The sequence below is a fragment of the Trichomycterus rosablanca genome, chromosome 14 (genome assembly GCF_030014385.1).
Source record: "Trichomycterus rosablanca isolate fTriRos1 chromosome 14, fTriRos1.hap1, whole genome shotgun sequence".
NCBI lineage: Eukaryota > Metazoa > Chordata > Actinopteri > Siluriformes > Trichomycteridae > Trichomycterus > Trichomycterus rosablanca.
This window is the reverse complement of record NC_086001.1, coordinates 21,337,654-21,362,583: the sequence shown is the minus strand read 5'-3', so window position 1 is coordinate 21,362,583 and position 24,930 is coordinate 21,337,654. Positions and strand designations below refer to the sequence as shown.

The following is a 24,930-nucleotide window of genomic DNA, read 5'->3' as shown; positions in this document are numbered from 1 at the left end:
CCTCTAGGTGCATTTTAGCACCTAGTTCAAATGGTTGATCTTCTGGAAGGTTCTCACGTCTCCACAAGGATACGCCGGAGGTTCCTGCTCACCTCCCGGCCAGGCCAGACTTCTTCCATTTATGGATGTTGGTGGTCTGTACCCTTGCCCAGATCTATGCCTCTGAGGTCTGTAGACGATTCCTTTGACCCCATGGCCACTGTGGACTGTGGGACCTCGTATAAGCAGGTGTCTGCAATCCCCAATCGTATCCAATCAAACCAATTGACCACAGGTGGCCTCCAGTTAAATTGGAGATGCATCTCAATCGGTATCATACCCGTCTTTTGGGTGTCCTATCAAAGTCTGTGCACACAGACGCCTAAAAACGTGCTAATAACACACAGACACACAGACGACGGTACAGTTCACGTCTTTATTGAACAATTTATTTATTTAATAAACAAAGAAGCTGCTGGTAACTGTAAGAAGAATCTCCTCGTCTTCCGGATCGAGATGCTCGTTGACCTGCGTCGAGAAAACAAGCAAGAAATGCAGTTAGACACAATCCAGCCCTTAATTTATAGAGGTCTACCGTTACGCTATCGTGACGTCCTGGAGGTCCGGTGAGGTCCTGTGAGGTCCTGTGAATAGAGACTTAAACCTTGCATAGATATCAAACCTTCATCATCTCCTACTCACCCAGAAAGACCTCCCAGAGCTCTCGATCCTTCTTATTCCTGGAAAAAAGCTCAAATCTTAAAAGGTTTGATTGTTTTTACCGTTAGCAGAAGCCTTCAGAAACCTGTATGGTTAAAGATCTACACTGTCTGGACCTATTTTTTGGGTTACTCATGGAACCACCCGTCAGTGTTAATTTTGACAGCAAATTTTGATTTAGTTTTAGTCATAGTCTTTTGACTAAAATGTAATTTAGTTTTAGTCATAATTTAGTCATCTGAATTGTTTTAGTTTTAGTCTAGTTTTAGTTTCAGTCGACTAAAATAGGGCTGGGCGATTTTGCCAAATAAAAAAATCTCTATTATTTTAAAATTATAACCGATTGTTGATTATGATTTAGTTTTTTTTTTTTCTTGTATAATGCAATTGAAACAAGACTCAAATTTCTTTTTTTTTTGCATTGTAATTTAAAAGACTGCAGAAGTGCAAAAATAGTAACAGCACCACCTATAATTATCCTTTCAAGGGACTCAAACTTATAACAAAAACAATATCACAATAATTAACAATAATTAAAACAAAATAGAAATCTGAATTATCTATATCCTTTATAAGAATATCTCACAAACAACTCTTATTTTAAATAATGTGCAGCAGAGCCTCCTTACATTAGGAAAAGAACTACAAAAAGTTATTTACAGGTTTCTTAAAAGGAACACGAGCCTGTACTGTACTGTTTCCACCACTGAGTGAGTCTGTATCAGTAGCTACACTGGGGGGGCATCAAGTAATCACTCAGCTCAGCTTTGATTTTGTCCTCTTGTTATTGGGGGTGGATGGAGGGGGCACGGTCTGCTTCTAACTATATGGACTACAATTCCCGTGCTCCCCCGGACTGTCACGTGACTCACATGTCCCGGTCAGCCAATCCTGATCACGCTTACCATCTCCGGAGTTTTGATTCAGTTCAGCGGTGTTTGATTCAGTGAATCTTAATTAAACTCTTCTGTTTGTGTCTCGTTTTGCCGATCGTGTTTGCGCTCCTTATTTCTGAATCTAACCGTTACCGTGTATAATCCTTGTTGTCTTCCGTTTACTGTTTAGTTTATCCGCTGGTTTTGCATTCTACCCGATTTTGTACACTGTTTTCACCCTTTTGATATTAAACTTTCCATGATTTATGTTTCGTGAGCGTCTGGTCAGTTTCTGCCTCGTGACATGTTGGTATTTTAATTAAAATATAAAGTATGTAAACAATCACGATTGTCACATTTCTAACATCGGGTGTAAACGTTCATGCGAATTAACCGAATTAATCGTGAAAATTGCCCAGCCCTAGACTAAAATACATATAAAGGGTGTAAAATGTAAATGCTTTTTAATCAGTTCACTTGAATTATTTAAGTAATTATGCACACTTACACAAAATGAAACATTTTTAACCAGTTATGGAATATTATTAATGTTTGAATGTGCAATACACACAAAAACAGATGTAACTTATTTCAAACATCTTTATTTACCTGACCTTGCTTATTGAGCATAAGATTAACAAAATATTAATGACCAGTAGGCCTGCTCTGCCTGAAAAATATATGCATTGTTCATAACAAATTGCATATTACATTCTTTATAAAACTGGGTACCGTAAAAGCAGCAGTGCCATTATGTTGCCATTATACTGCCAGCAGTGCCAGAAGTGGTTTTAGATTTGTTGTGTTTTTACCCGAGATCGTCGCCCCAGATGGTTTACACATCGTCTTGTTTTTCACGATGTGAAATGAGGAATGTGTCTATATATCGGCTCTCCACTTTCTCCCTGTTGACATTGTGGAGTTAACCTGGTTCCATGAGTAACGACAGTTCACAGGCTAGTCTGGTCTTCCTGGGTTCAGATCAAATGTGTGCGAGTGTGGTCTTACAGCGGTACTGCAAAAGAAATTAGTACTGATAGGATGGCTACCCGGCTTGTCCCGCCTCTCCACATACGCTAAAGTAGTTATGATTGGATCTCTCCCTAACTCTCCAAAACTAAATCAGTTCTGATTGGATGTCGTCCCTGCCAAACATTTTCATCTCGTTTTTATTCGTTGATGAAAGTGTCAATTACACTAAATGAGTCTGAGACCATGATTTATGGTGGGCTGGCTGGTACATGTATGAATTATCTACCCTTGTGTTAAAACTTATTCCACATGCTTATAGTTGTAGCAGCTAGTGAAAATGCTTCTATCCTGCATTTCTGCAAAGTAAAAAGGGTTTCCATTCTTCATGATTCAGCTTTTACTGATTTATAATGAAGAACAGCGTATTAGATCCAGAAAAAATGCATTTCCTCTAGTAATACTGTTTAAAGCTTACAACAGACATGTTTATATTTGTTTTAAAGCTACGGTCAGTCAGTATAATAATAATACTGAAGTAAAGTGGCAAAAGGTAACATGAAAAGTTTTAAACTGATCAGTTTTGGTCTACTGTAATTAAACCCATTCAAATAACTTAGCCCACAAACAATCCAATCATTAGAGGAGCTCAAGTCCCACAAAAGGAATACTTTCACCCAAATCACTTCAAAACTAATCAGATTGTTGAGATACATATAAGCAATGAACTATAGCCAGAGAGATAGTTAAACAATCTCATCCCTGTCTGTTCACTTTTGAAATACCTTGTACATTTAGTATACCAATTGGAAAGTGTGCAGCTACACTCGCTTTAGTATTATTTAGAACGTCTCTTACAATGTTTAATTGCTAAATAGAACTTAAAATGAAAATGAATCAGCATCGTGGATTCAGCTGGAATGGAATCCTCTGCTGAGAGGTCGTCTGATTGTCTGGCTCACTCCTCTAAAGAAGTCCTGGACCTGTTTCATTCTTTTCCTTCTTGGTTTTGTGCCTTTGTATCATAGAAAGGAGAAACGCAGTCAGTCACAATGTTTAAAACGCACGCATAAAAGGTTTTTATGGTTAATTAGAAAACATTTAACCCAACATATAAACTAATGCTAAATGTTTTTTCTCTGTTCTGAATGGTGTTGAAATCGAATTTTTCTGTTATTTACATTGAATTGGGAATTCATCAACAGGATCTGCAGATATTTCTGTTGAACTCAGGACCTCTGTGGTGGTGCTGCAAGAAGCATCCTCTACTGAAATCACACAGAAACATGATTTAAAATGCTGTTCAAACAATGATACACGGGATTAAAAATGCTTTTCAAAACAATGATACGAAATATACCGTCACCATAGTGAACACATAGTGAGAAAGAAAAACTTTACCTTGTTTGGATGGGACAAGATTGTCCATGATTGTAATTAAAATGAAAGGATGCAGCAATGAAACGAGCTCACTCTGAGGGGAGCCTATGGGTGACCCTTTTACCTCAAATCCCTTAGCCAGCAGTTGCGTCACTGTTTTGTCCAATACAGTGTGCAGAAGGATATTGTAGAAGAGCTATAGCTCCTCTGGACTTGAAAAATGTGTGGCCTTGAGCAAATTTAGAAATAAATCTAATACAAAATCTTTGCAGCCACATGGTGTAGGAAAACAGTCGTCTTGAGAAATTCTGCATTCCAGTAGGTGTTTTACATTCTGGAGCAGTGGTGTAACTTCATCCTGCAGGTGCTGGCAGAGCACTCCAGCAAGAGATTCAGTCATTGTTTTAACTGATGGTTCCTGACTGACTTTATCTTGCTGTGTGCTGCTGGCACTACTGAACAGGACCTGCCTCACACGATTTCTCAGGTCCATACTGTCCACATTGGTGTCTGGGTTATTAGGTGGCAAGTTTTCCCCTCATAGCTCTGTTTCAAGCTGCTGATCTTTAGTGGGACTGGTTACACAGGGTCCAGGCTCATTATGGTCCCTGGTCTGGTTTGAACTAGTGGATGTACATGGAAATTGATTGTTTACAAACTCTATCAGTGGAGGATACAGGTTGTCCTTAAGTTCCTCCACTAATATACTTTGGACCCTTTCAACTAAATCCAGTAGATTGTCCACATTCAAAGCCTGTAAAAGAAGGAAAATTTATATTAAACAAAAAACAATATTCATACAAGATTTTCTCATTTAACACCCAGTTTCACATAAAATCAGCTCTTATTATGATGTAATTACATTGCTGGAACTGGATCCTCTGCTAAAAAGTCGTCTGACTCTCTGCCACACTCCTCTGAAGAAGTCCCGGACTTTCTTCATCCGTGTTCTTCTTGGATTTGTGTCTTTGTATCATAGAAAGAAGAAACACAAAGAGAGTTGTGATGGTTAAAAGCTCATAAAAAAATCGATGTGGTAAATAAGCAAAACCTCACACAAAGGTTTATTTTTAATCCAATAATTGTAGCAAATGGTTCTGTTCTGAAAGGTGTTCAAAAGGGATTTTCTGTTATTTACCAACTGTGGTTGTCTGTCCATTGACAGAGTCTTCACACTGGACTTTTTGGCCTTGAGCAGATTCAGAAAAAAATCTAATAGCGAATAGTCGCAGCCACATGGTGTAGAAAGACAGTCAGCCTGAGAGCTTCTGCATTCCAGTAGTTGTTTTACATTCTGGAGCAGAAGAGTGATTTTGTCCTGGAGGTCCTGGCAGAGCGCTGCAGCAAGAGATTCAGTCATAGTTTCTATCGATGGTTCCTGACTGACTTTATCTTGCTGCGTGCTGCTGGCACTACTGAACAGGATCTGCCTTACAGAATTCCTCAGGTCCATACTGTCCACAAAGTCTTCTTCTATTAGTTCTGGAAGTTCTGCTCTTGGTTCCCTTTCATGGGCCTTTCTGATGGTTTCAATGTTCCCCTCAGAGCATTCTTCCATCTCTGTTTCAAGCTGCTGTTCTAACATGGGACTGTGTCCAGAAGGTCCAGGGTCGTTTTGGTTCCTGGTCTGGTTTAAATTGATGGATTTTGCAGGACATCAATTGTATACAAACTCCTTCAGTGGAGGAAGCAGGTTGTCTTTAAGTTCATCCACTAGAATTGTTTGGATCCCTGCGATCAAATCCTGCAGATTGTCCACAGTCACCTGTAAAAGATTACATGATCCATACAAGATGGCAAGTTGCTAGGTAGTTACTAGGATGATGGCAAGTGGTGGTTGTTAATCTGTTATTAGACGGTCGTATTGGACACTTACACTCTCTTCCTGTTCGCCCCGGCAGTCAGAGCGGGAGAAAAAGCTTTTAAAGCATTTTGGTTTCTTCATGGTGCTGATGAAGACTTCTATTAATGACAGAAAAAACATTATGGTGTTAATTTACAGACAGACATCACTCATCCAACCTGACAAAACTTCCTAACCAGTTTATGATTTATTGAATGATAGATAATAATTAGTGATTAGTGAAATCAAAGCCAGGACCTTCTTGCTTTGAGGCTACCCACAGAGCCACCATGCCACCATTAATAATAATAATAATAATAATAATAATAACAACCCACTTATTTACCTGGCACATTTAACTGATCTATCTCTACATTATGACCACTATTACAACATTATTTTATATTCTTTTAATCAATCTCTGTGTAGATGTTTTGCTAGAGAATGTACTTTATAATAGATCATTCAGTATAAACTACATTTAATGTGACTTACAGCTCTCTCGTGTCCGTTCCTCGACGTGCTCAACACTGAACTGAAGCAGAAACACATCAGATGAGCTTTAATGTGCCTGATGCTCCGCTTAGTCCTACTGTGACGTCACAACCTTCCTCTCAGGAGCTCCAGGCTGAAGCGGCGGCCGCTGGCAGCAGTTCAGTCCTGCGATGCACCGGCGCCCTGTTCCGTTCAGGGTATCACTGCCCTGCATGCGCCGAGTGTTTCCTGGTGGTCAGGATACCCCGCGACCCTGACCAGGACAGAGCAGATGCTGACAATAACATTCAATGTAATATCCACATGTGGACGTGATAATATCGTAAATGTGTCCGAAACACGTCTGAATCACATTATTCAATGAATACATTCTGTTTTCTGTAAAGGAATGCAGCCAGGAAAAAGTCCCACACCATTAAACCACAACACCATCGATCTAACCTGCTGGCACAAGGCATGTTGGGTCTATTGATCCCTGCTGCTCATGCCAAAGAACCAATCTAGTACAGATAGGAGGCTTTTATTTACCATATATACACAGTAAAACACATTGAACTGACTTTTAAAGTAAAGTTCAACATGTTATACAGACATCATCTCCATCTAGTGGTGCTAGAAATAAATTACAGCTTGTTGCTTGGGTACAGATTTGTGACTTTATTATTATTACTATTATTTTATTTTTATAATGTATATAAATTAGAGAGTGTTTATGGCTCTTTCCTCCCAAATGTTTTTGTAACGTGTTGTAGACCTGCAATGGTGACTGTTTTTGGTATACAGGAAAGAAAAGGCCGAATGCAGGTGAAAATGTGTTATTTGGCAACCCAGCACTGTGTGAATATTGGACAGAACACATGATGGGTTATTTTAACTTGTTGGGTTGTGCAGTTTAACCATTGTGCTGAGCTGTAAGGTTCTTTTTTTACCATGGTTCAGCTATGTAACTTTACTGCAGCTTGTATTTAAATGAAAGGTTTACATTGCTGTCTTCAGGATTTCCTCTTTAGTGATATTTAATGTTAATAGCTGTTCTGATCTAAAAGATGCTGCTGCCTTTGACCTTTAAAACTGAGAAGTGATTTGTGAGATAATTAAAATAAGTGAAATGTTTATTTTGTACTTTGGTTTTATATTATTTGTGCAAACATTTGTTTTATGCAACTTTAAACCTGTAATAAAAGATGAACATTTTAAATGTGTCTTTATTTGCTTTAACTAAGCTAAAGTTTTTAACAGGGACAAAAACGACAGTTTGTGTAGCAGGACTGGACACGTAAGTAAAATGTTTTTATGAAGCTATAAAACTACTTCCACTGACCAAAGTACACAGATCTCACACTTGTCAGAGACAATGTCTAAAGCCCAGATCAATAGGACCTGCTAGTTAGAGAAGGATCACTTGTTTGTTAGATTAAGTCTAAAATTGGGTGTGGCCCGTACAGGGATCGAACCCGCAACCTTGGCGTTTGATTTTTAAAATTACATTTTATTACAATGTGCAAGTATACAAATTACTTTAAAAAAAATGAATTTTTGTACAGGAAACTAATATAACAGTAACATTAAAAAGTAAAGTGCAAATCATTCTCGATTAAAGTGCATAATGCTTTTCTACAACACCATGTTTTTACATTATTTAATGTCATGCATCAGTTTATATAAATGACAATGTTTTAATATTTTACACTTAACCAGAACATAAAATAAAACTACTGCATCATGTCCAGGTTGTTTTTCCTGCTGCTATAAATGCTCATTTTGGGTTGATCTAGTACAATAAAATTCAGTAGAATCAGTAAAATCTGTATGATGTGGTAATATAAGAGCTTCTGACCATGTTGGAAAAAAAGTATTATTATATTATATTACTTTTTTACAATTCTTCAAAAGTACCACATGAGGGCGACATGTACAGTACAGTATAAATGTCTGAGCCTCATAAAGTCAGTAGAAAAGTCAATATTCTTCAAGTGTCTGCTGTGGTGATTTGATAATAAATTGAGTTGCTTATTATTTTAGAGCTCTAAAATTGGACTATAACAATTCCACAAAATGTGCATAATGTTACCATGTTATGTCCTTATGTTGTCAAAATATAAACAAAAGTATTTATAACGAGTAGATAAGAAAGTGTTTTTTAAAAATACAGAGATTTTATTGAAATTTGTGATTTAATAACAGAGAAGGTCTGAATTTCCAACTTTTTAGATCTACATATAGGTTGTAACTTTTCTTTCTGGTACATTTTTATGCATCAGAACTCTGTAGGTTTTGTATATTAAACTGTAAAGTGATGATTTACCATCTTCAGCGCTTCACAACTGTATAACTGTATTGTCTGACCTTGGTTTATAGTTCTAGGTGAGACTTTGGACCTAAAAATACTACAAAAAACAAAAACACCATTGATTGGACACGATTGGGGATCGCAGACACCTGCTTATACGAGGTCCCACAGTCCACAGTGGCCATGAGGTCAAAGGAATCGTCTGCAGACCTCAGAGGCATAGATCTGGGCAAGGGTACGGACCACCAACTGGCCGGGAGGTGAGCAGGAACCTCCGGCGTATCCTTGTGGAGACATGATAACCTTCCAGAAGATTGACAATCCAGGCAGCATGACCAAAAGTCACCTAGAGGACTCTCTGGATGAGACCAGGCATCTGCCACCCCTACTGCCAATCTGAGCCATCGAGGAAGATGGGCCAAAATGCACCTCGAGGTCTCTCAGACCAGAAGAAATGAGTCACGTCTGGAGGAGACCAGGCACCCGGCTAATGCCACACCTACTGTGAAGCATGGTGGTGGCAGTCCTGATAGAGGGGAAGATGAATGCAGCTGATCCGTCCTGCAGTGCTTATATATTTTATACCCCACAGCCAATTACCCCTCAACCCTAATTACCCCAAATAGTCTTACTGCATGAAGACCACGATGTTATGAACCCTAATGCTGGCCATGGTGCAGAAAGCACTGAAACACACACACACACACATGCGAACGCAGGCGACACAGACTTTATTAATATGATCACGTATTAAATCTGATATACAATCTAGCGCACTGTGTAGGGAACATAAACCAATTGTCTAATATACTGTCTAGTGCACTAAGTAGGGAACGTAAATCTATGATCGAATATACAATCTAGTGCACTATGTAGGGACATAATTAATTATGTAATACACTATCTAGTGCACTGTGTAGTGTATTACATAATTAATTATGTTCCCTACACAGTGCGCTAGATTGTATATCAGATAACGGATTTAATACACGATCATATTAAAAAAGTCTGTGTCGCCTGTGTGCGTGTGTCGCTCTTGGCCGCTCTTTCTAGATTCCGGGAGATTTTATCTGACTTGTGGGAATCAGGGAGCCGCTATGTATATGCGGGAGACTCCCAAAACTTCCGGGAGACTTGGGATGTCTGTAGTGTAGTCCTCTCTAAAGCTACCTGAGAGATACAGGATAGTGGTGGGCGAATCGATCCAAATATCGATAGTATCGATACCAATGTTGTTATCGGAATCGGATCAATACTAGCGTGATGGGATTTTTTCACATTTTAAAACGTATTCTTCAGTTTTAATGTTGTACTGTACTTTGTTTTAAGACAGATAAGAAGTGCAGTGAAAGCAATTAATTTAGTTTTATTATATTATTGTTTATGAACAAAAAAAACTTTCTATGAAAAAGAATTGACGTTCTTTAATATTTTTATGTACTTTATTTTACAAAAAGCCAGAGTGTACAATGAGAGGGGGAATTATGTTTCTTATTATATAACTGTTTCTCAACAAAAACCCCAGACTTTTTATTACATTAATAAAATTACTTTTTATTCACCTACAAACTGTAGTGGGTTTTCACTGCACATGATGAACTAATAAACACAAAATCATTAATTAGTCAAAGCAAATTGATGATACATTCACCTCATAAATCATGATACACTGCTCTTCCCTGGCCCTGTATTTACTTGGTATCGGATCGATATCAAATTTTGCAGTATCGCACACCACTAATACAGATGTGCTAATGGAGATGTTTTACTGCTAAGCTGCTGTTCAACTCCAGTCCAGTTGGTGGCGCTGGTGCGTCTTAAGTTGTTCTGCCAACCGCCATTAAACATCATAAGAAGAACAAGAAGCTGCTGTTTGTACTGTAGAGCCTCATCTGTAAGTAAAATATGTATTTAATTATAACCCTTATATTTAATTATAACCACATTCTAATTAATAATAAAACTAGAGTTCATAATAAAACATCACTGTGAGGATTTAAGGAGCTTTAACTCCAGTTTTATTTAAACAAACAAACTATTAGCTGCTCCGCTAACTGTTAGCATCACACATTATTCATATTACTGAACCGATTCATTTGAACCGATCCAGCAAAATGAATCAATTGAGCGGAACTAATTGAGTTTCTTCATGATTAAATCTCAGTTTTATATAAACACGCAGGCCCGGAGTGGCTAATCGGGAGATTCGGGAGGATTCCCGATGGGCCGGCTCATGTCAATCCCGAGTTTGGGCCGGTTGGATGGGAAAAATAATTTTGACATTTATCTGTCACCAGAGCTGGACTGGGAACAAAACTTTTTTCTTGACCAGCCCACTACAAGCACATCCACATCCACATCACCCCCCCCACATTACATTTACATTTAGCCGACGCTTTTGTCCAAAGCGACTTACAATAAATGGAGTACATCTCTAAAAACAACATAAATAATATAAAATAAATCGCATGTGTAAATACTTTAATATGTTGACAAGGGAAAGTAACCATGTGAACTATGCACATAATCACTCTAAAAAAAATGTCCTGAACAACTGCATTTTCCTTTCTGTATTATAGAGGACAAGATAGCGTTTACTTCTTCTGAGGATCAGAGACTAATGGTACCGTCTCAAATTATATCCACCTCCCTATGTAGTGCACTATGTTGGACATGACATCATAGAACTTTTACAAAAATAGTCCTTAAAACGGCTTGTTTAAAGCCCCTGGTATCTAACAGTAGCTTAGATAACTACTTATTAATCATTCAGTGACTGTTAAAAGAAATGTTTTGTACTGTTAGGAAGTACCCTAAGTAGAGCATAGGCGACATTTGAGATGGGCCCACAGTCTCTTCTTAAACTGCGTTACTAACGAAGCAGAGGCTCTGAACTCTAACTATATTTGTTCTGCTCTTTGGCTATGCTGTAGTTCCTCACTGCCAAACAGGTTGTCTCCATTTCGCACTCATTCACTATTTTTTTGAACACCTGTTGTTGTGATTATGGTTTATCCTGGGGGAGGGACATTTCTGTGATTGGCCAATGGACATGCAGTGAGGACACTGTGGTGGGCCAATGCACACTTCAGGATTATTATTCAGGAATATTTAAAACAGAATGTATTTTTCACTCTCTCAGCGGCCCACATACAGAGCGGCCCACCGGGAAAACTCCCGACCCTCCCGATCCCTGTCTGTCACTTATCTAATCTTCTTCTTTCATTCATTCTCCATTCATCTGACAGCGCAGCCCCTACATCGCAGCAGTAGATTAGATCTGTTCTACCATCTGATGGTATCTCCCCTCCCAAATGTTTAAGCTGGTTTGGCCCACGAGGCGTCTTTTCTGGAGCGCCGGTAAAAGTAATTATAGCAACAGAATAAGCGCTATCAGTCAGTGGATTTTGTAGAACCCAATACACACCATTAATCACAAATATCCAGTTTCAAGCTGAAAATAATAAACATAATTTGAAGTGTAATATATTAAACAGCCTAACTCATTAATGGAATGTTTTTGACGCTACTGTACTGATGATCCCGAGGAGGCCATGACTACTGAAGGGACAGGTAGAGGATAGTCTAACAGAGTTATTTAAACTAAGATAGTTATTTGTAATGTAAAATATAACATAGAGAATATACATGATATATGTTAAATTAATCAGACATTCAGAAAGATGTCAGCACGATAGCTTAATTTATTTTAACAAATGAAGACAAATAACCTAAATCACTATCAATTTTACACCATCACAATATAGGCTAAAAAAAAACAAGCATGTTATGTTATTCAGCAAAATAGGCTAACCCTTTATGAAATGGGTTTTTTTCTCCTGGGGTCTGATCCTGCTGGTGAACCGAGTAGGCATAGAGAGGCCAGAACTACAGAGACGAGTAGAGAGGATAAAAATGAACTAAAAAACTATTTTATGTAACAAGTTGCACACAGAACAGATGTGATGGATAGATTCTAAAAGATACCCAGTACCCAGATATTAAGAATGCTGAAAATACATTAAAATCAGCCCAAATGAAATAGGTAAACAGGACCCCTTGGAGGCCTTCATGTTAATGTACACAGAGAAGGAAATTCTCATGTCTATAGACAATGACACTGTTAAAGTTACAGAAATCTGTGCACTGCTTAGGAGGCTTTTGATGCTGTAGGTAGCCTACTAAATATGTGTGTAATGAAGCTATTTAAGAGTTTAGTGTAAACCTAACAATATAGTACCTCTTTTTTTTATTTCAACTTATTGCTCCTGCACAAATGTAAATACGTTTTCATCTTTATCAGATTTTTTTACCTTTTAAATCTTTATCTGATTTAAATTTGAATTAAACATGTTTAAGTGAAGTGTTTTCTGTTAACTAACCAACATAATACCTGAACGTATACCCAATAAAAAGGCATTGAAAGAGCTAGCTGCTGTTTTATTTATTCAAATTCCTCCTGCATGGAAAAAGTGGGCCGGGTTTGGGCATAAAACTCCTGGGCTGAAAAAGGGGCCCAACTCCGGCCCTGTAAACACGTGATATTTTTAAACTTTGTTTATTGTTGAACTTTGTTTACAGTTGAACTTTGTAGTTGAACTTTGTTTACAGTTGAACTTTGTTTACAGTTGAACTTTGTTTATAGTTGAACGTTGTTTACAGTTGAACTTTGTTTACAGTTGAACTTTGTTTATAGTTGAACGTTGTTTACAGTTGAACTTTGTTTACAGTTGAACTTTGTTTATAGTTGAACGTTGTTTACAGTTGAATTTTGTTTACAGTTGAACTTTGTTTACAGTTGAACTTTGTTTATAGTTCAACGTTGTTTACAGGTGAACTTTGTTTACAGTTGAACTTTGTTTACAGTTGAACTTTGTTTACAGTTGAACTTTGTTTATAGTTGTACTTTATTTATAGTTGAACTTTGTTTACAGGTGAACTTTGTTTACAGATAAACTTTGTTTACAGTTGAACTTTGTTTATAGTTGAACTTTATTTATAGTTGAACTTTATTTATAGTTGAACTTTGTTTACAGGTGAACTTTGTTTACAGATAAACTTTGTTTACAGTTGAACTTTGTTTATAGTTGAACTTTATTTATAGCTGAATAGTCTGTCTGTCTATTAGATCTTTAATAATGCAGTCAGCAGAAGAGGGAGACGTCACCCCTGTGGATCTACAACATGAAGAATTTCAGAAGAAAATAACACAAAAGGAGGATGATGATGATGATGATTTCTTCTGTAAGTAAATATGGAGCATGATGCCACTTTTCCACCAGACAGTGAGGTACAGTACAGTATGGTACAGTTTAGTGTAGTACAGTACAGCTGCTACAGTCCAGTCTGGATTTAAGTTTTAATCTAACTAGGATTTATTTATGATTAGGAACCAAACCCACAACCTTCAGTTTCCTCCAGTTGTTGAGTTTCTTCTTCTCATATTGATGAATTTCAGGTGAAGTCACTTTAATCCCTGCAGAACATGTTGCTTCTGTGGAACTGCTCTTCTCAGAGGACCAACAGTGTGGAGGTTTCCAGATGAAGCCTGTGAAGAAAGAAGAACCTGAAGATAAAGATGAACTCAGTAAGACTTGAGCAAAATCATTTCTCCTAATTTGGTCGTGTCTGAATTTCTTGTAATATTTTAGTATATTTAGTGCATAAGTGAGCAGGTGAGTGAAATGAGGAGACAGAAGATAAAGAATATTAAACTGTATATTAAAAGGTATTTCTTATACTTGATGCTGAAATAGCATAGACTTATTTTCAAACTCTTTTATTGGAGATTATGAACAAGCATGCTCCCATGAGCAGTTTCAGAGTGAAGGGACGAGACAATCCTTGGTTTTCAGAAGAATTGTCAGAACTTATTCATGAAAGAAATTTGGCTTGGATTAAAGCAAGAAAATCTCATTTGGCAGTAGATTGGTTGGCTTTTCGATTGTTGAGAAACAGATGTACAATATCTGTTTGCAAAGCCAATTTAAAATGTTATCTTGATGAAACAACAAGAAATCTGAATAATCCTATTAAATTCTGGAAAACAATAAAGTAATTGTCTTTCATCCCAGTATCCTTCTCTGTTATTAAGCAATTACTTGTAAACAATCAACAAGTTACTGATAGAAAGGAAATGGTGAATTGTCTTAACGAGCATTTTATTCCATCTGGGTCCAATTTTAACTGTGTGTCAAATAAGAACATATCAGATAAAACATGTACAGAAGTAAAGGACGGGCCTAAATTTCATTTTAGACCAGTTGGGAAAAATTAGGTTTTGTCAACCCTTAAAAAGCTAAACGCTAGGAAGTCTGCAGGGCCTGATGAGATTGAGCCAATATTCTTGAAAATTGCAGCTAATATTATTGTTGAGCCACTTACTTATATTTTAAATTCATCATTGGAGCAGAATATTGTACCTGACGCTTGGAAATCTGCTATAGTCCTAGTACTTTTTGATGGGGCTTTTTCTGAAAAGCTGGTTGTTAGAAATGGGGTGCCACAGGGCTCTATTTTTGGACCGCTGTTGTTTACCATTTATATCAACAGCCTTGGCGATAATGTGTGCAATGCTAATATTCATTTTTATGCAGATTACACTATTATCTATAGTTCAGCCTCATCACCTGCAGAGGCTCTTTCAAATCTACAGAAAGCATTTGTGACTGTTCAGCATAATCTTAATTCTCTAAGATTTACACACTGTCTGGTAAACCAATAGAATTAATTTCATCTTATAAATATTTAGGTTTTATGTTGGATGATAGTCTGTCTTTTAAGTTGCATGTTGAACATATGATAAAAAAGTTAAAGCTAAAATTGGGCTTTTATTTTAGAAACAGTTCTTGTTTTACTCTACAGGCTAGAAAGAAATGAGTTGAAGCTACTTTTTTACCAATTCTAGACTATGGAGATATTTTATACAGACATACCTCAAAGACAATATTGAACTCCCTAGATTCGGTTTATCATTCTGCATTAAGGTTTATAACACGTGCGAGTTATTCAACTCATCACTGCACACTTTATGAAATGACTGGTTGGCTTCCACTTTCAGTACGACGGAGAGTACATTTTGTCATTTTTGTGTAGAAAGCAATTATTGGTCAGCTCCCACCATACTTGTCTAAATTTTTATCATCAAACAGGTCTTTGTATGACTTACGATCCAGTAGCTATATACAATGGGAAGTTCCAGTAGTTTGGTCGGAATCTGGAAAGACAGCATTTAGTTACAGCGCACCTTTTGTTTGGAATGATTTACAGAAATATTTTAAATTGAAGCAGTTTATTTCTTTGACTGAATTTAAAGAAAAAGTCAAAAAAAATGTTATACATATGTTTGTTCTTGTTAAATGTATACATGTATATACTGTATATCCTCCCTATGTTGTTGATGGAGTAATTTTTGTGTGATTTGCTGCTGTCTTGGCCAGGGCTCAATTGTAAAAGAGATTTTAATCTCAATGTGACTTCCCTGGTTAAATAAAGGTTAATAAAATAATTTAAAAAAATCAGATCATGCTGACTGTACCGTGTATAGACTAGTATATAATTACAGAGTAATGCCAGGTGAATACAAGTGGCTGAATGATTGGGTAATGAATGAGAAGAAATAAAGTCGAGTATATAAGCTGATATGTTCAATATATACGTGCCACTCAGCCTCGAGCCGACAAGGCAGAGCTGGATTCGATAGGATGTACTTGAAATTCGGCTCTGGTTGCAGCATGTGTTTTTATCGCTGCGCCACCTGAGGGGCTAGCATTTTTTAACAAGACGATGCAAAACCACCTGCTGCACACATTACAAAGGCGTGGCTGTGGAAGAAGAGGGTACGGGTCCTGGACTGGCCTGCCTGCAGTCCTGAACGGTCCCAACTTTTTTTGGAAAGTGTTGCAGGCCTGAAATGCAGGAATGGATGCTTATTAATAAATGAAATGAAGTTGAGCAGATAAAAGATTAAACATCTCAGCTTCATCCTGTCTGACATCAAATAAAAGTCAAAGTGTGTGTTTATATTATTATTTGCTTTTTCTATACTGTCCCAACTTTTTCTGATTTTGGGGTTGTATTGTTATTATTATTATTATTAAATCTGCTGAAACCCTGTTTGAACAAAGGTTTATAGGTCGTGTTTTTGACAGATAGTATAGAAGTACGTGTCTGTTAGTTCTAACTTAAGTGCTTAATAAAGAAGTTGGTCGTTACTACCAACAATAACAAACTTATTTTTCTTCCTTCACAAAACAAAGAAATTTCAGGTGAAGGAACCTCGATCCCTGTGGAACACCTCACCTCTGAGGAACACCTCACCCCAGAGGACCAACAGTGTGGAGGTTTCCAGATGAAGCCTGTGAAGAAGGAAGAACCTGAAGATAAAGATGAACTCAGTAAGATATTTTTTATCTTGAGTAAAATAAGATTTGGATTGAATAGAATCAGAGGAACCTGGGATGAAGCATCATACAGTGAAAGCTTGTATTGTGCTCATGCAGATCAGTGTGAGCAGGAAATGATGAATGCAGGATGAATCACGTTACAGGACTTTAGCATCAGATCTCAGTTTAACATTTACTAACAGTATTTATTATTTATAATGTTATAAATGTATATGATTATTTATAATGTTATAAATGTGTTTGATTATTTATAATGTTATAAATGTGTTTGATTATTTATAATGTTATAAATGTGTTTGATTATTTATAATGTTATAAATGTGTTTGATTATTTATAATGTTATAAATGTGTTTGATTATTTATAATGTTATAAATGTATCTGATTATTTATAATGTTATAAATGTGTTTGATTATTTATAATGTTATAAATGTATATTATTATTTATAATGTTATAAATGTATTTGATTATTTATAATGTTATAAATGTATTTGATTATTTATGATGTTATAAATGTATATTATTATTTATAATGTTATAAATGTATTTGATTATTTATAATGTTATAAATGTATTTGATTATTTATAATGTTATAAATGTGTTTGATTATTTATAATGTTATAAATGTATTTGATTATTTATAATGTTGTAAATGTATTTGATTATTTATAATGTTATAAATGTATTTGATTATTTATAATGTTATAAATGTATTTGATTATTTATAATGTTATAAATGTATTTGATTATTTATAATGTTGTAAATGTATTTGATTATTTATAATGTTATAAATGTATTGGATTATTTATAATGTTATAAATGTATTTGATTATTTATAATGTTGTAAATGTATTTGATTATTTATAATGTTATAAATGTATTTGATTATTTATGATGTTATAAATGTATTTGATTATTTATGATGTTATAAATGTATATTATTATTTATAATGTTATAAATGTATTTGATTATTTATAATGTTATAAATGTATTTGATTATTTATAATGTTATAAATGTATTTGATTATTTATAATGTTATAAATGTATTTGATTATTTATAATGTTGTAAATGTATTTGATTATTTATAATGTTATAAATGTATTTGATTATTTATAATGTTATAAATGTATTTGATTATTTATAATGTTATAAATGTATTTGATTATTTATAATGTTGTAAATGTATTTGATTATTTATAATGTTATAAATGTATTGGATTATTTATAATGTTATAAATGTATTTGATTATTTATAATGTTGTAAATGTATTTGATTATTTATAATGTTATAAATGTATTTGATTATTTATAATGTTATAAATGTATTTATTATTCATAATGTTATAAATGTATTTGGTTATTTATAATGTTATAAATGTATTTATTATTTATGTTATAAATGTATATGATTATTTATAATGTTATAAATGTATATTATTATTTATAATGTTATAAATGTATTGGATTATTTATAATGTTATAAATGTATTTGATTATTTATAATGTTGTAAATGTATTTGATTATTTATAATGTTATAAATGTATTTGATTATTTATAATGTTATAAATGTATTTGATTATTTATAATGTTATAAATGTATTTGATTATTTTCTGCTTCAGAACTGAACAAGGATTTCTGCTGCTCCTCGTGTCCACGTTCCTCTACAACCCAAAATCAGCTCCACAATCACATCAAGAGCTGCAACCATGATAAATATGAGACTCTGGTGAAGATTAAGACTGAACATGAGGATCTGACGCCCACCAGAAGCTCCAGTAATCAGCAAACGTCCTCTGGTACTGTCAGCATTAACACCTCTCTCAGTCCCACACAGGAAGAAGGAAACGTCTGCTCACAGTGTGGGAAGAGCTTCAGATTCCAGAGTGCTCTCAAAATACACCAGCGCATTCACATAGGAGAGAAACCGTATCAGTGCTCACAGTGTGAAAAGAGTTTTAATCATAAGAGTGCTCTTAAAATACACCAGCGCATTCACACTGGAGAGAAACCATATCAGTGCTCACAGTGTGAGAAGAATTTTATTACACAGAGTCATCTCAAAATACACCAGCGCATTCACACTGGAGAGAAACCGTATCATTGCTCACAGTGTGGGAAGAGTTTTATTACACAGAGTCATCTCAAAATACACCAGCGCATTCACACTGGAGAGAAACCGTATCATTGCTCACAGTGTGGGAAGAGTTTTATTACACAGAGTCATCTCAAAATACACCAGCGCATTCACACTGGAGAGAAACCGTATCAGTGCTCACAGTGTGAGAAGAATTTTTATTGTCAGAGTCATTTAAAAAAACACCAGCGCATTCACACTGGGGAGAAACCGTATCAGTGCTCACAGTGTGGAAAGAGTTTTAATATACAGGGTAATCTTAAAGTACACCAGCGCATTCACACTGGAGAAAAACCATATCAGTGCTCACAGTGTGGAAAGAGTTTTAATATACAGGGTAATCTTAAACTCCACCAGCGCATTCACACTGGAGAGAAACCGTATCAGTGTGAGAAGAGCTTTACTGGACAGAGTGATCTGAAAAAACACCAGCGCATTCACACTGGAGAGGAACTGTATCAGTGCTCACAGTGTTGAAAGCGATGTTTTGTATAAAAGTGTCGACTAAATGTGTGTAAATGAGTCTATGAAAGTGAGTGAGCTGAGTGAGTGGGACGGTTAGTGAGTGACGTCTTCAGATTAATTGGTTCTTCATCCAGCTAAACATGGATTCAGTTCATTTTTACAGATCTTCACTGTAAGTGTGCAGAATCTCAAATGGTTTTTGTGCTGCCATGTAGCTGGTTGAATGGAGTTAGTGTAGAATTATTGTAGAGACTAGGTGTACTGGCCAGTTAGCTCAGTTGGTTAGAGCGTGGTGCTAATAACACCAAGGTTGTGGGTTTGATCCCTGTACGGTCCACACCCAACTTAACAATTAAAGGTAGCACGTCTGAGAGAGAGTCAGGTGAGCATGTGCTGCATATCAGGACTTTCTAACCTGAGTAATTTAATCACTGAAAGTAAGAATACCACCCTGTTCTTCTGCCATCTTTAATTCTGGCTTTATTTCACCTAATGAACGTGGCATGATCTTTATAAATGCTTACAATCAATTCTGTCAATGGCAAAAATAAATAAATAAAAAGAGAACTGCTGTGTAATTTAGTGAATTCTTGCACTGCACATGGCAGAAGACTAAAAGAAATTTAGACCGTGTAGAATAAAAGTATTAGGAAAGTATGAGGTTAAAAGCATCAGCTTTTATTTATTCTTAAAAGAAAAATACATGAACCTCAGTCATCTCACACGAAGATCTGTTCTGCTCCACAACAGTAAAGCTCTCCATCGTTTCTGTGTGGCAGCTCCATAACTGAAGGGCTGTCAGTGTAGAATCGGGTATGTGGGTATATGACCTACCCATGAACATCGGCCGGTTAGCTCAGATGGTTAGAGCGTGGTGCTAATAACACCAAGGTTGCGGGTTCGATCACCGTACGGGCCACACCCACTTTTGGACTTAAACTAAAAAACAAGTGATCCTTCTCTAACTAGCAGGTCCTGTTAACCTGGGCTTCAAACGTTGTCTCAGCAAGTGTGAGATCTTTTTAAAGCCCCTCTCATTCAAGTCAGAAACATGCCATTATTTCAATTTGCCAAACTTAATGTTGATCAACCGAACATGAGACACAACAACAATGTGTAGTCGCACAGAATAGTGGAAATAAGTAACTGAAAAACATCCAGTAAACAACAGTCCTACAAGCACAAATATCCACCTGATAAGTCACCAGAGACCGGCTGTCCAAAGTTGAAGAACGTCCTTTTGGTTTCCGTAGACGTTAAATGAAGATACTCGCCTAACGTGGGGCTCGAACCCACGACCCTGAGATTAAGAGTCTCATGCTCTACCGACTGAGCTAGCCGGGCTTAAGCAGCATCTCAGAACAGACAGCTCATCGGTCAGACCAGGGGTGTCAAACTCATGGCCCGCGGGCCACATCCGGCCCGCCATGTCATTTTATGTGGCCCGCGAGAGGTTTAACGACTGTACGATTGTTGTGATGGGTTGAGTCATTACAGAGACCGTACTAGTGTAATGGGAGTCCTGCGCCTTTAAGAGACAACGTGACATCGTAGTCATGGCAACTAACTTTAACCTTCGCTAGAAGCCATGTGACTTTTACGGCAAAAGAACGCGGGGTAGTGTAGTCAGTAATGTAAACAATAATAAATAAATACAGATAATTATCTTGCAGTATAATACAGAAGCACCGTCTGTAAGTCGTGGCATTTATATTCTCAGTTGTTTGTAAATGTTAAGTGAGTATATCACAGCGTTTTAGTTACAAATTTACCGTAATTAAATACTATTGTTACCGTTACTTTAGCAATTAGTATCTTTACACAGAATGCTAACTCGTTACCTCTATTTCACATTTGGTTAAATCTCATATTGTACCAGATGTAAAACTTGACTACAGCTGTGTGCTTTTACTGTATTAAGTTCTTTATTGTTTTTATTGTTTGTATGTTTACTTTATTTTGATGCACACAGTGTATCACACAGCTGGCGAGCAAATAAACCGACTGTATTCTGAAGGGAGCTGTCTGTCTGTCTGTGTGTCTGTCTGTCTGTCTGTCTAGCTGAGAAAGGGGGATAAACTACTAGTAAGGGGAGAATGATTGTCTTAAAAATACACTGTAAAATCCTAAACAAACTGCATCTCTCAAAATGCCTAATTTTGTTACATGTAAAGTGACACAGCCCACCAGTAGATGATGTTAAGAAATATTTACACAATCCCAAAATGTGCAAGAAGATAAGTAAGAAAATTAAGCAGAAGGAGGAAATGTAATGAAAGTGAAAACAAGTTTGTGCTTCAAGAAGAGAAAACGGTGCATCTCTTGTGTTATGAGGCCGTGTCTGTGGTAAAGGAGGACAATATAAATGCAGAATTCAGCCTCCAAGAAAAACAACAGACTGCAATCACAGCAGGATACGTTACAATTGGCTGTTTGAGGGCCACCATAATGCTAATGTGGCCCTTGGTGAAAATGAGTTTGACACCCCTGGTCTACACTAAAAGTTTTAGTGCACATTTAAATCCTGTTTTAGGGTACTGATCACATTGTCTACACTAAAAGTTTTAGTGCGCTTCTAAACCCTGTTTTACGGTACTGATCACATTGTCTACACTAAAAGTTTTAGTGCGCTTCTAAACCCTGTTTTACGGTACTGATCACATTGTCTACACTAAAAGTTTTAGTGCGCTTCTAAACCTTGTTTTACGGTACTGATCACATTGTCTACACTAAAAGTTTTAGTGCGCTTTTAAACCCTGTTTTACGGTACTGATCACATTGTCTACACAAAGTTTTAGTGCGCATCTAAACCATGTTTTACGGTACTGATCACATTGTCTACACTAAAAGTTTTAGTGCGCTTTTAAACCCTGTTTTACGGTACTGATCACATTGTCTACACAAAGTTTTAGTGCGCTTTTAAACCCTGTTTTACGGTACTGATCACATTGTCTACACTAAAAGTTTTAGTGCGCTTCTAAACCTTGTTTTACGGTACGACGCTCTGACTGTTAGTACAGAGATTAAAACAGAAATAAGTTTTTTTACAGTTTAATAAACTTATGGAGTCCTGATGCACACAGATGTACAAGAAATAAAGTCTGTTCTAGTCTAAATATAGAACAATCTACATGTTCCAAATTCAGACCTTCTTTGGTATTAAAAAATAAAGAAACCTGCTTTCAGTTAAATCCACTATATTTAAATAAGTGTCCTACTTACTCATAATACCACATCTTCTAAACTCCATGAAATAAGCAAAATAAATTATATGAATTCATCATATTTTTGAAGCGTTTAAGTATTTTACTGTGGGATTATGAAGTAACGGGATGGTAAACTTATATAAAGTGTTTATTCAATTATGTATTGACCAGTTTTTGAAGTCCAATAAAATAACCAAATTAAACAGATTAAATAAGGATGATAACTAAACATTATAATCCTTATATAAATATAAGAAATAACCAGGGTATAAAAGGGTTTCTTTGCTAAGAAGAAATTCTGCATTGTTTCCTAACACAACAACCACTACAAAGTACACTGTAAACACTGTCAGTACATGGTGACTACGAGTGGTTGATTTCATATTAAAGTTTATGTTACGTTTTGTTAGGATTCAGTTGCAGGAGAAGCTGCAGGAAGTAAAAGATGTTCAGGATGAGGATGATGTGAGTTATGAGAGTAACGAGGAATTCTTTACCCAGTGACTTCCAGCATCACCATCATTCTTTTTCATTCCACACTGTAGCAATCAACAAAAAAAATCACTTAAAGGGTCTGCAGTGGATAAATGTTATTACAAAAAGTGTTCGACTTGTTCACCCATATTACAGTTTTACATTTCTAGAGTTACTACAAGGTTCAAGTCATTAGACTGAACATTTTGTGATTGACTGTCCAGTTGATGTAGATGTTGTTGTGCACAGTGAGCTGAAAAGACGACCTCTGAGAGCAGAAGAACAAATCGATGCTTCCAAGAGTTCTTTATCTACAAAACCTGCAGAAATTAAAGAGTTCTGCAACTGAGTCTGGTTACAGAGATGAAGCTCCAACTCCTGCTGTTCTGAAGTGTCTTCTGGAGACCAAGAAACAAGGAGAGGAAACATGAGAATGAAATGTTTATTTTATAACAGTCTGGATCCAACATGGTTGAGTGCAGCAGTAGGAACAGAGGAAGCTCTTCCTGTTGGTATTAGAGTTTGGACTTGAACATTTTCTCAGTTTATTACAGTCCTGTAGAGCAGCGTCTCTTATCCAAGCAGTAGATGTTTGCTTTAGAGCTTTTTATTGCTTTGATTTACACTTTCCCAAACAGTGTCCTCAGTTTGGGAATCATTACAGCAGGTAGTGAACCAGCTCCCTGGTAAATCTTCAGTTATATGGGTTTCAGGGGCCCTGATTTATTCAACAGAGGAGGAATATAACATGTGAAGAAGAGCAGTTTAAGATGTATGTTAGATGTATTTTATATTTTTGTTTAATCACAGTTTATTAAATAATTAGTTAATGTAATTCAGACATTAATATATTATATTGTATTATAGTGTTAAATTGTGGCCTATTTTAATGAGATTATGCTTTAATGCTGTATTTTCTTAAATGTATTTATGCTTAATCTCATTACAGTCGCTACCAATAATATGTGGCTGCAATCAAAGAAATGCAGTATTTTTAACAATGTAAATAATATATTAATTATTAACTGTCAGATTTTGTTTACATTTTCCTAATTAGTTTTTTTTGTGTATCCAGATACATTTTTGTATTTAAATATTTATTTTTATTAATACTAAATAATGAAAAGAAAAAACCTCAAAAACATCTTTGTGCTGTTTATTATTATTATATTATTATTATTAGTAGTAGTAGTACAATTAGTAGTAGTATGTATCATGGTAAAATTCATGGTAAAATCAACCCAACATTGGGTAAAAAACAATGGTTAAATTGCACAACCCAACAAGTTAAAATAACCCAAACACCTGGGACAGAAGAGCCATAAACATAAACACTGAATTTTTTTTTAGCTTGATTATCTTGCTGGTGTCACGTTGTAATGAAACTAAAATAAACAAATAAATAAATGAATAATTAAAAGCCTAAAATTTAAAAGCAAGTGTTTAGGTTCATTCATCATCTTAACACATATTACAAACTAATCAAGCTCATCAAATTTCAGACATTGTTCACGTAAACAAAAATCTCAAGTGGAAGCACAAGATTCATTTATTTATAGACGGTGCTGTTTATGGTTTTACACTTAAAAACATGAACAGTTAAAAATAACAACAAACACAACAACAACAATTTAATAATAATGTCACAAATCTGTACCCAAGTAACAAGCTGTAATTTATCTAGCAC

General features: G+C 35.9%; 1 protein-coding gene, 1 long non-coding RNA gene and 1 other non-coding gene across 3 annotated transcripts in view; 1 reads left to right on the top strand and 2 right to left on the bottom strand.

Moving 5' to 3' along the window:
• Window positions 1-401: 401 nt before the first annotated feature.
• On the bottom strand, window positions 402-3,909 carry LOC134326707 (uncharacterized). The gene is made up of 3 exons (XR_010014560.1): window positions 3,725-3,909; window positions 3,402-3,558; window positions 402-507 (listed from the first exon to the last, which is right to left on the bottom strand). It is a non-coding gene; the product is annotated as an uncharacterized LOC134326707 (long non-coding RNA).
• Window positions 3,910-6,321: 2,412 nt separating this feature from the next.
• LOC134326196 (zinc finger protein ZFP2-like) overlaps window positions 6,322-24,930 on the top strand; it is a 46,106-nt gene continuing 27,497 nt past the window's right edge. The window contains exons 1-2 of the mRNA XM_063008387.1: window positions 6,322-6,553; window positions 18,590-19,458. Coding sequence (XP_062864457.1) covers window positions 6,322-6,553; window positions 18,590-19,458 — 1,101 coding nt within the window. The remainder of the gene's footprint in view (window positions 6,554-18,589; window positions 19,459-24,930) is intronic.
• Window positions 20,835-20,907, bottom strand: trnak-cuu (transfer RNA lysine (anticodon CUU)). Its single transcript has one exon. It is a non-coding gene; the product is annotated as a tRNA-Lys (tRNA).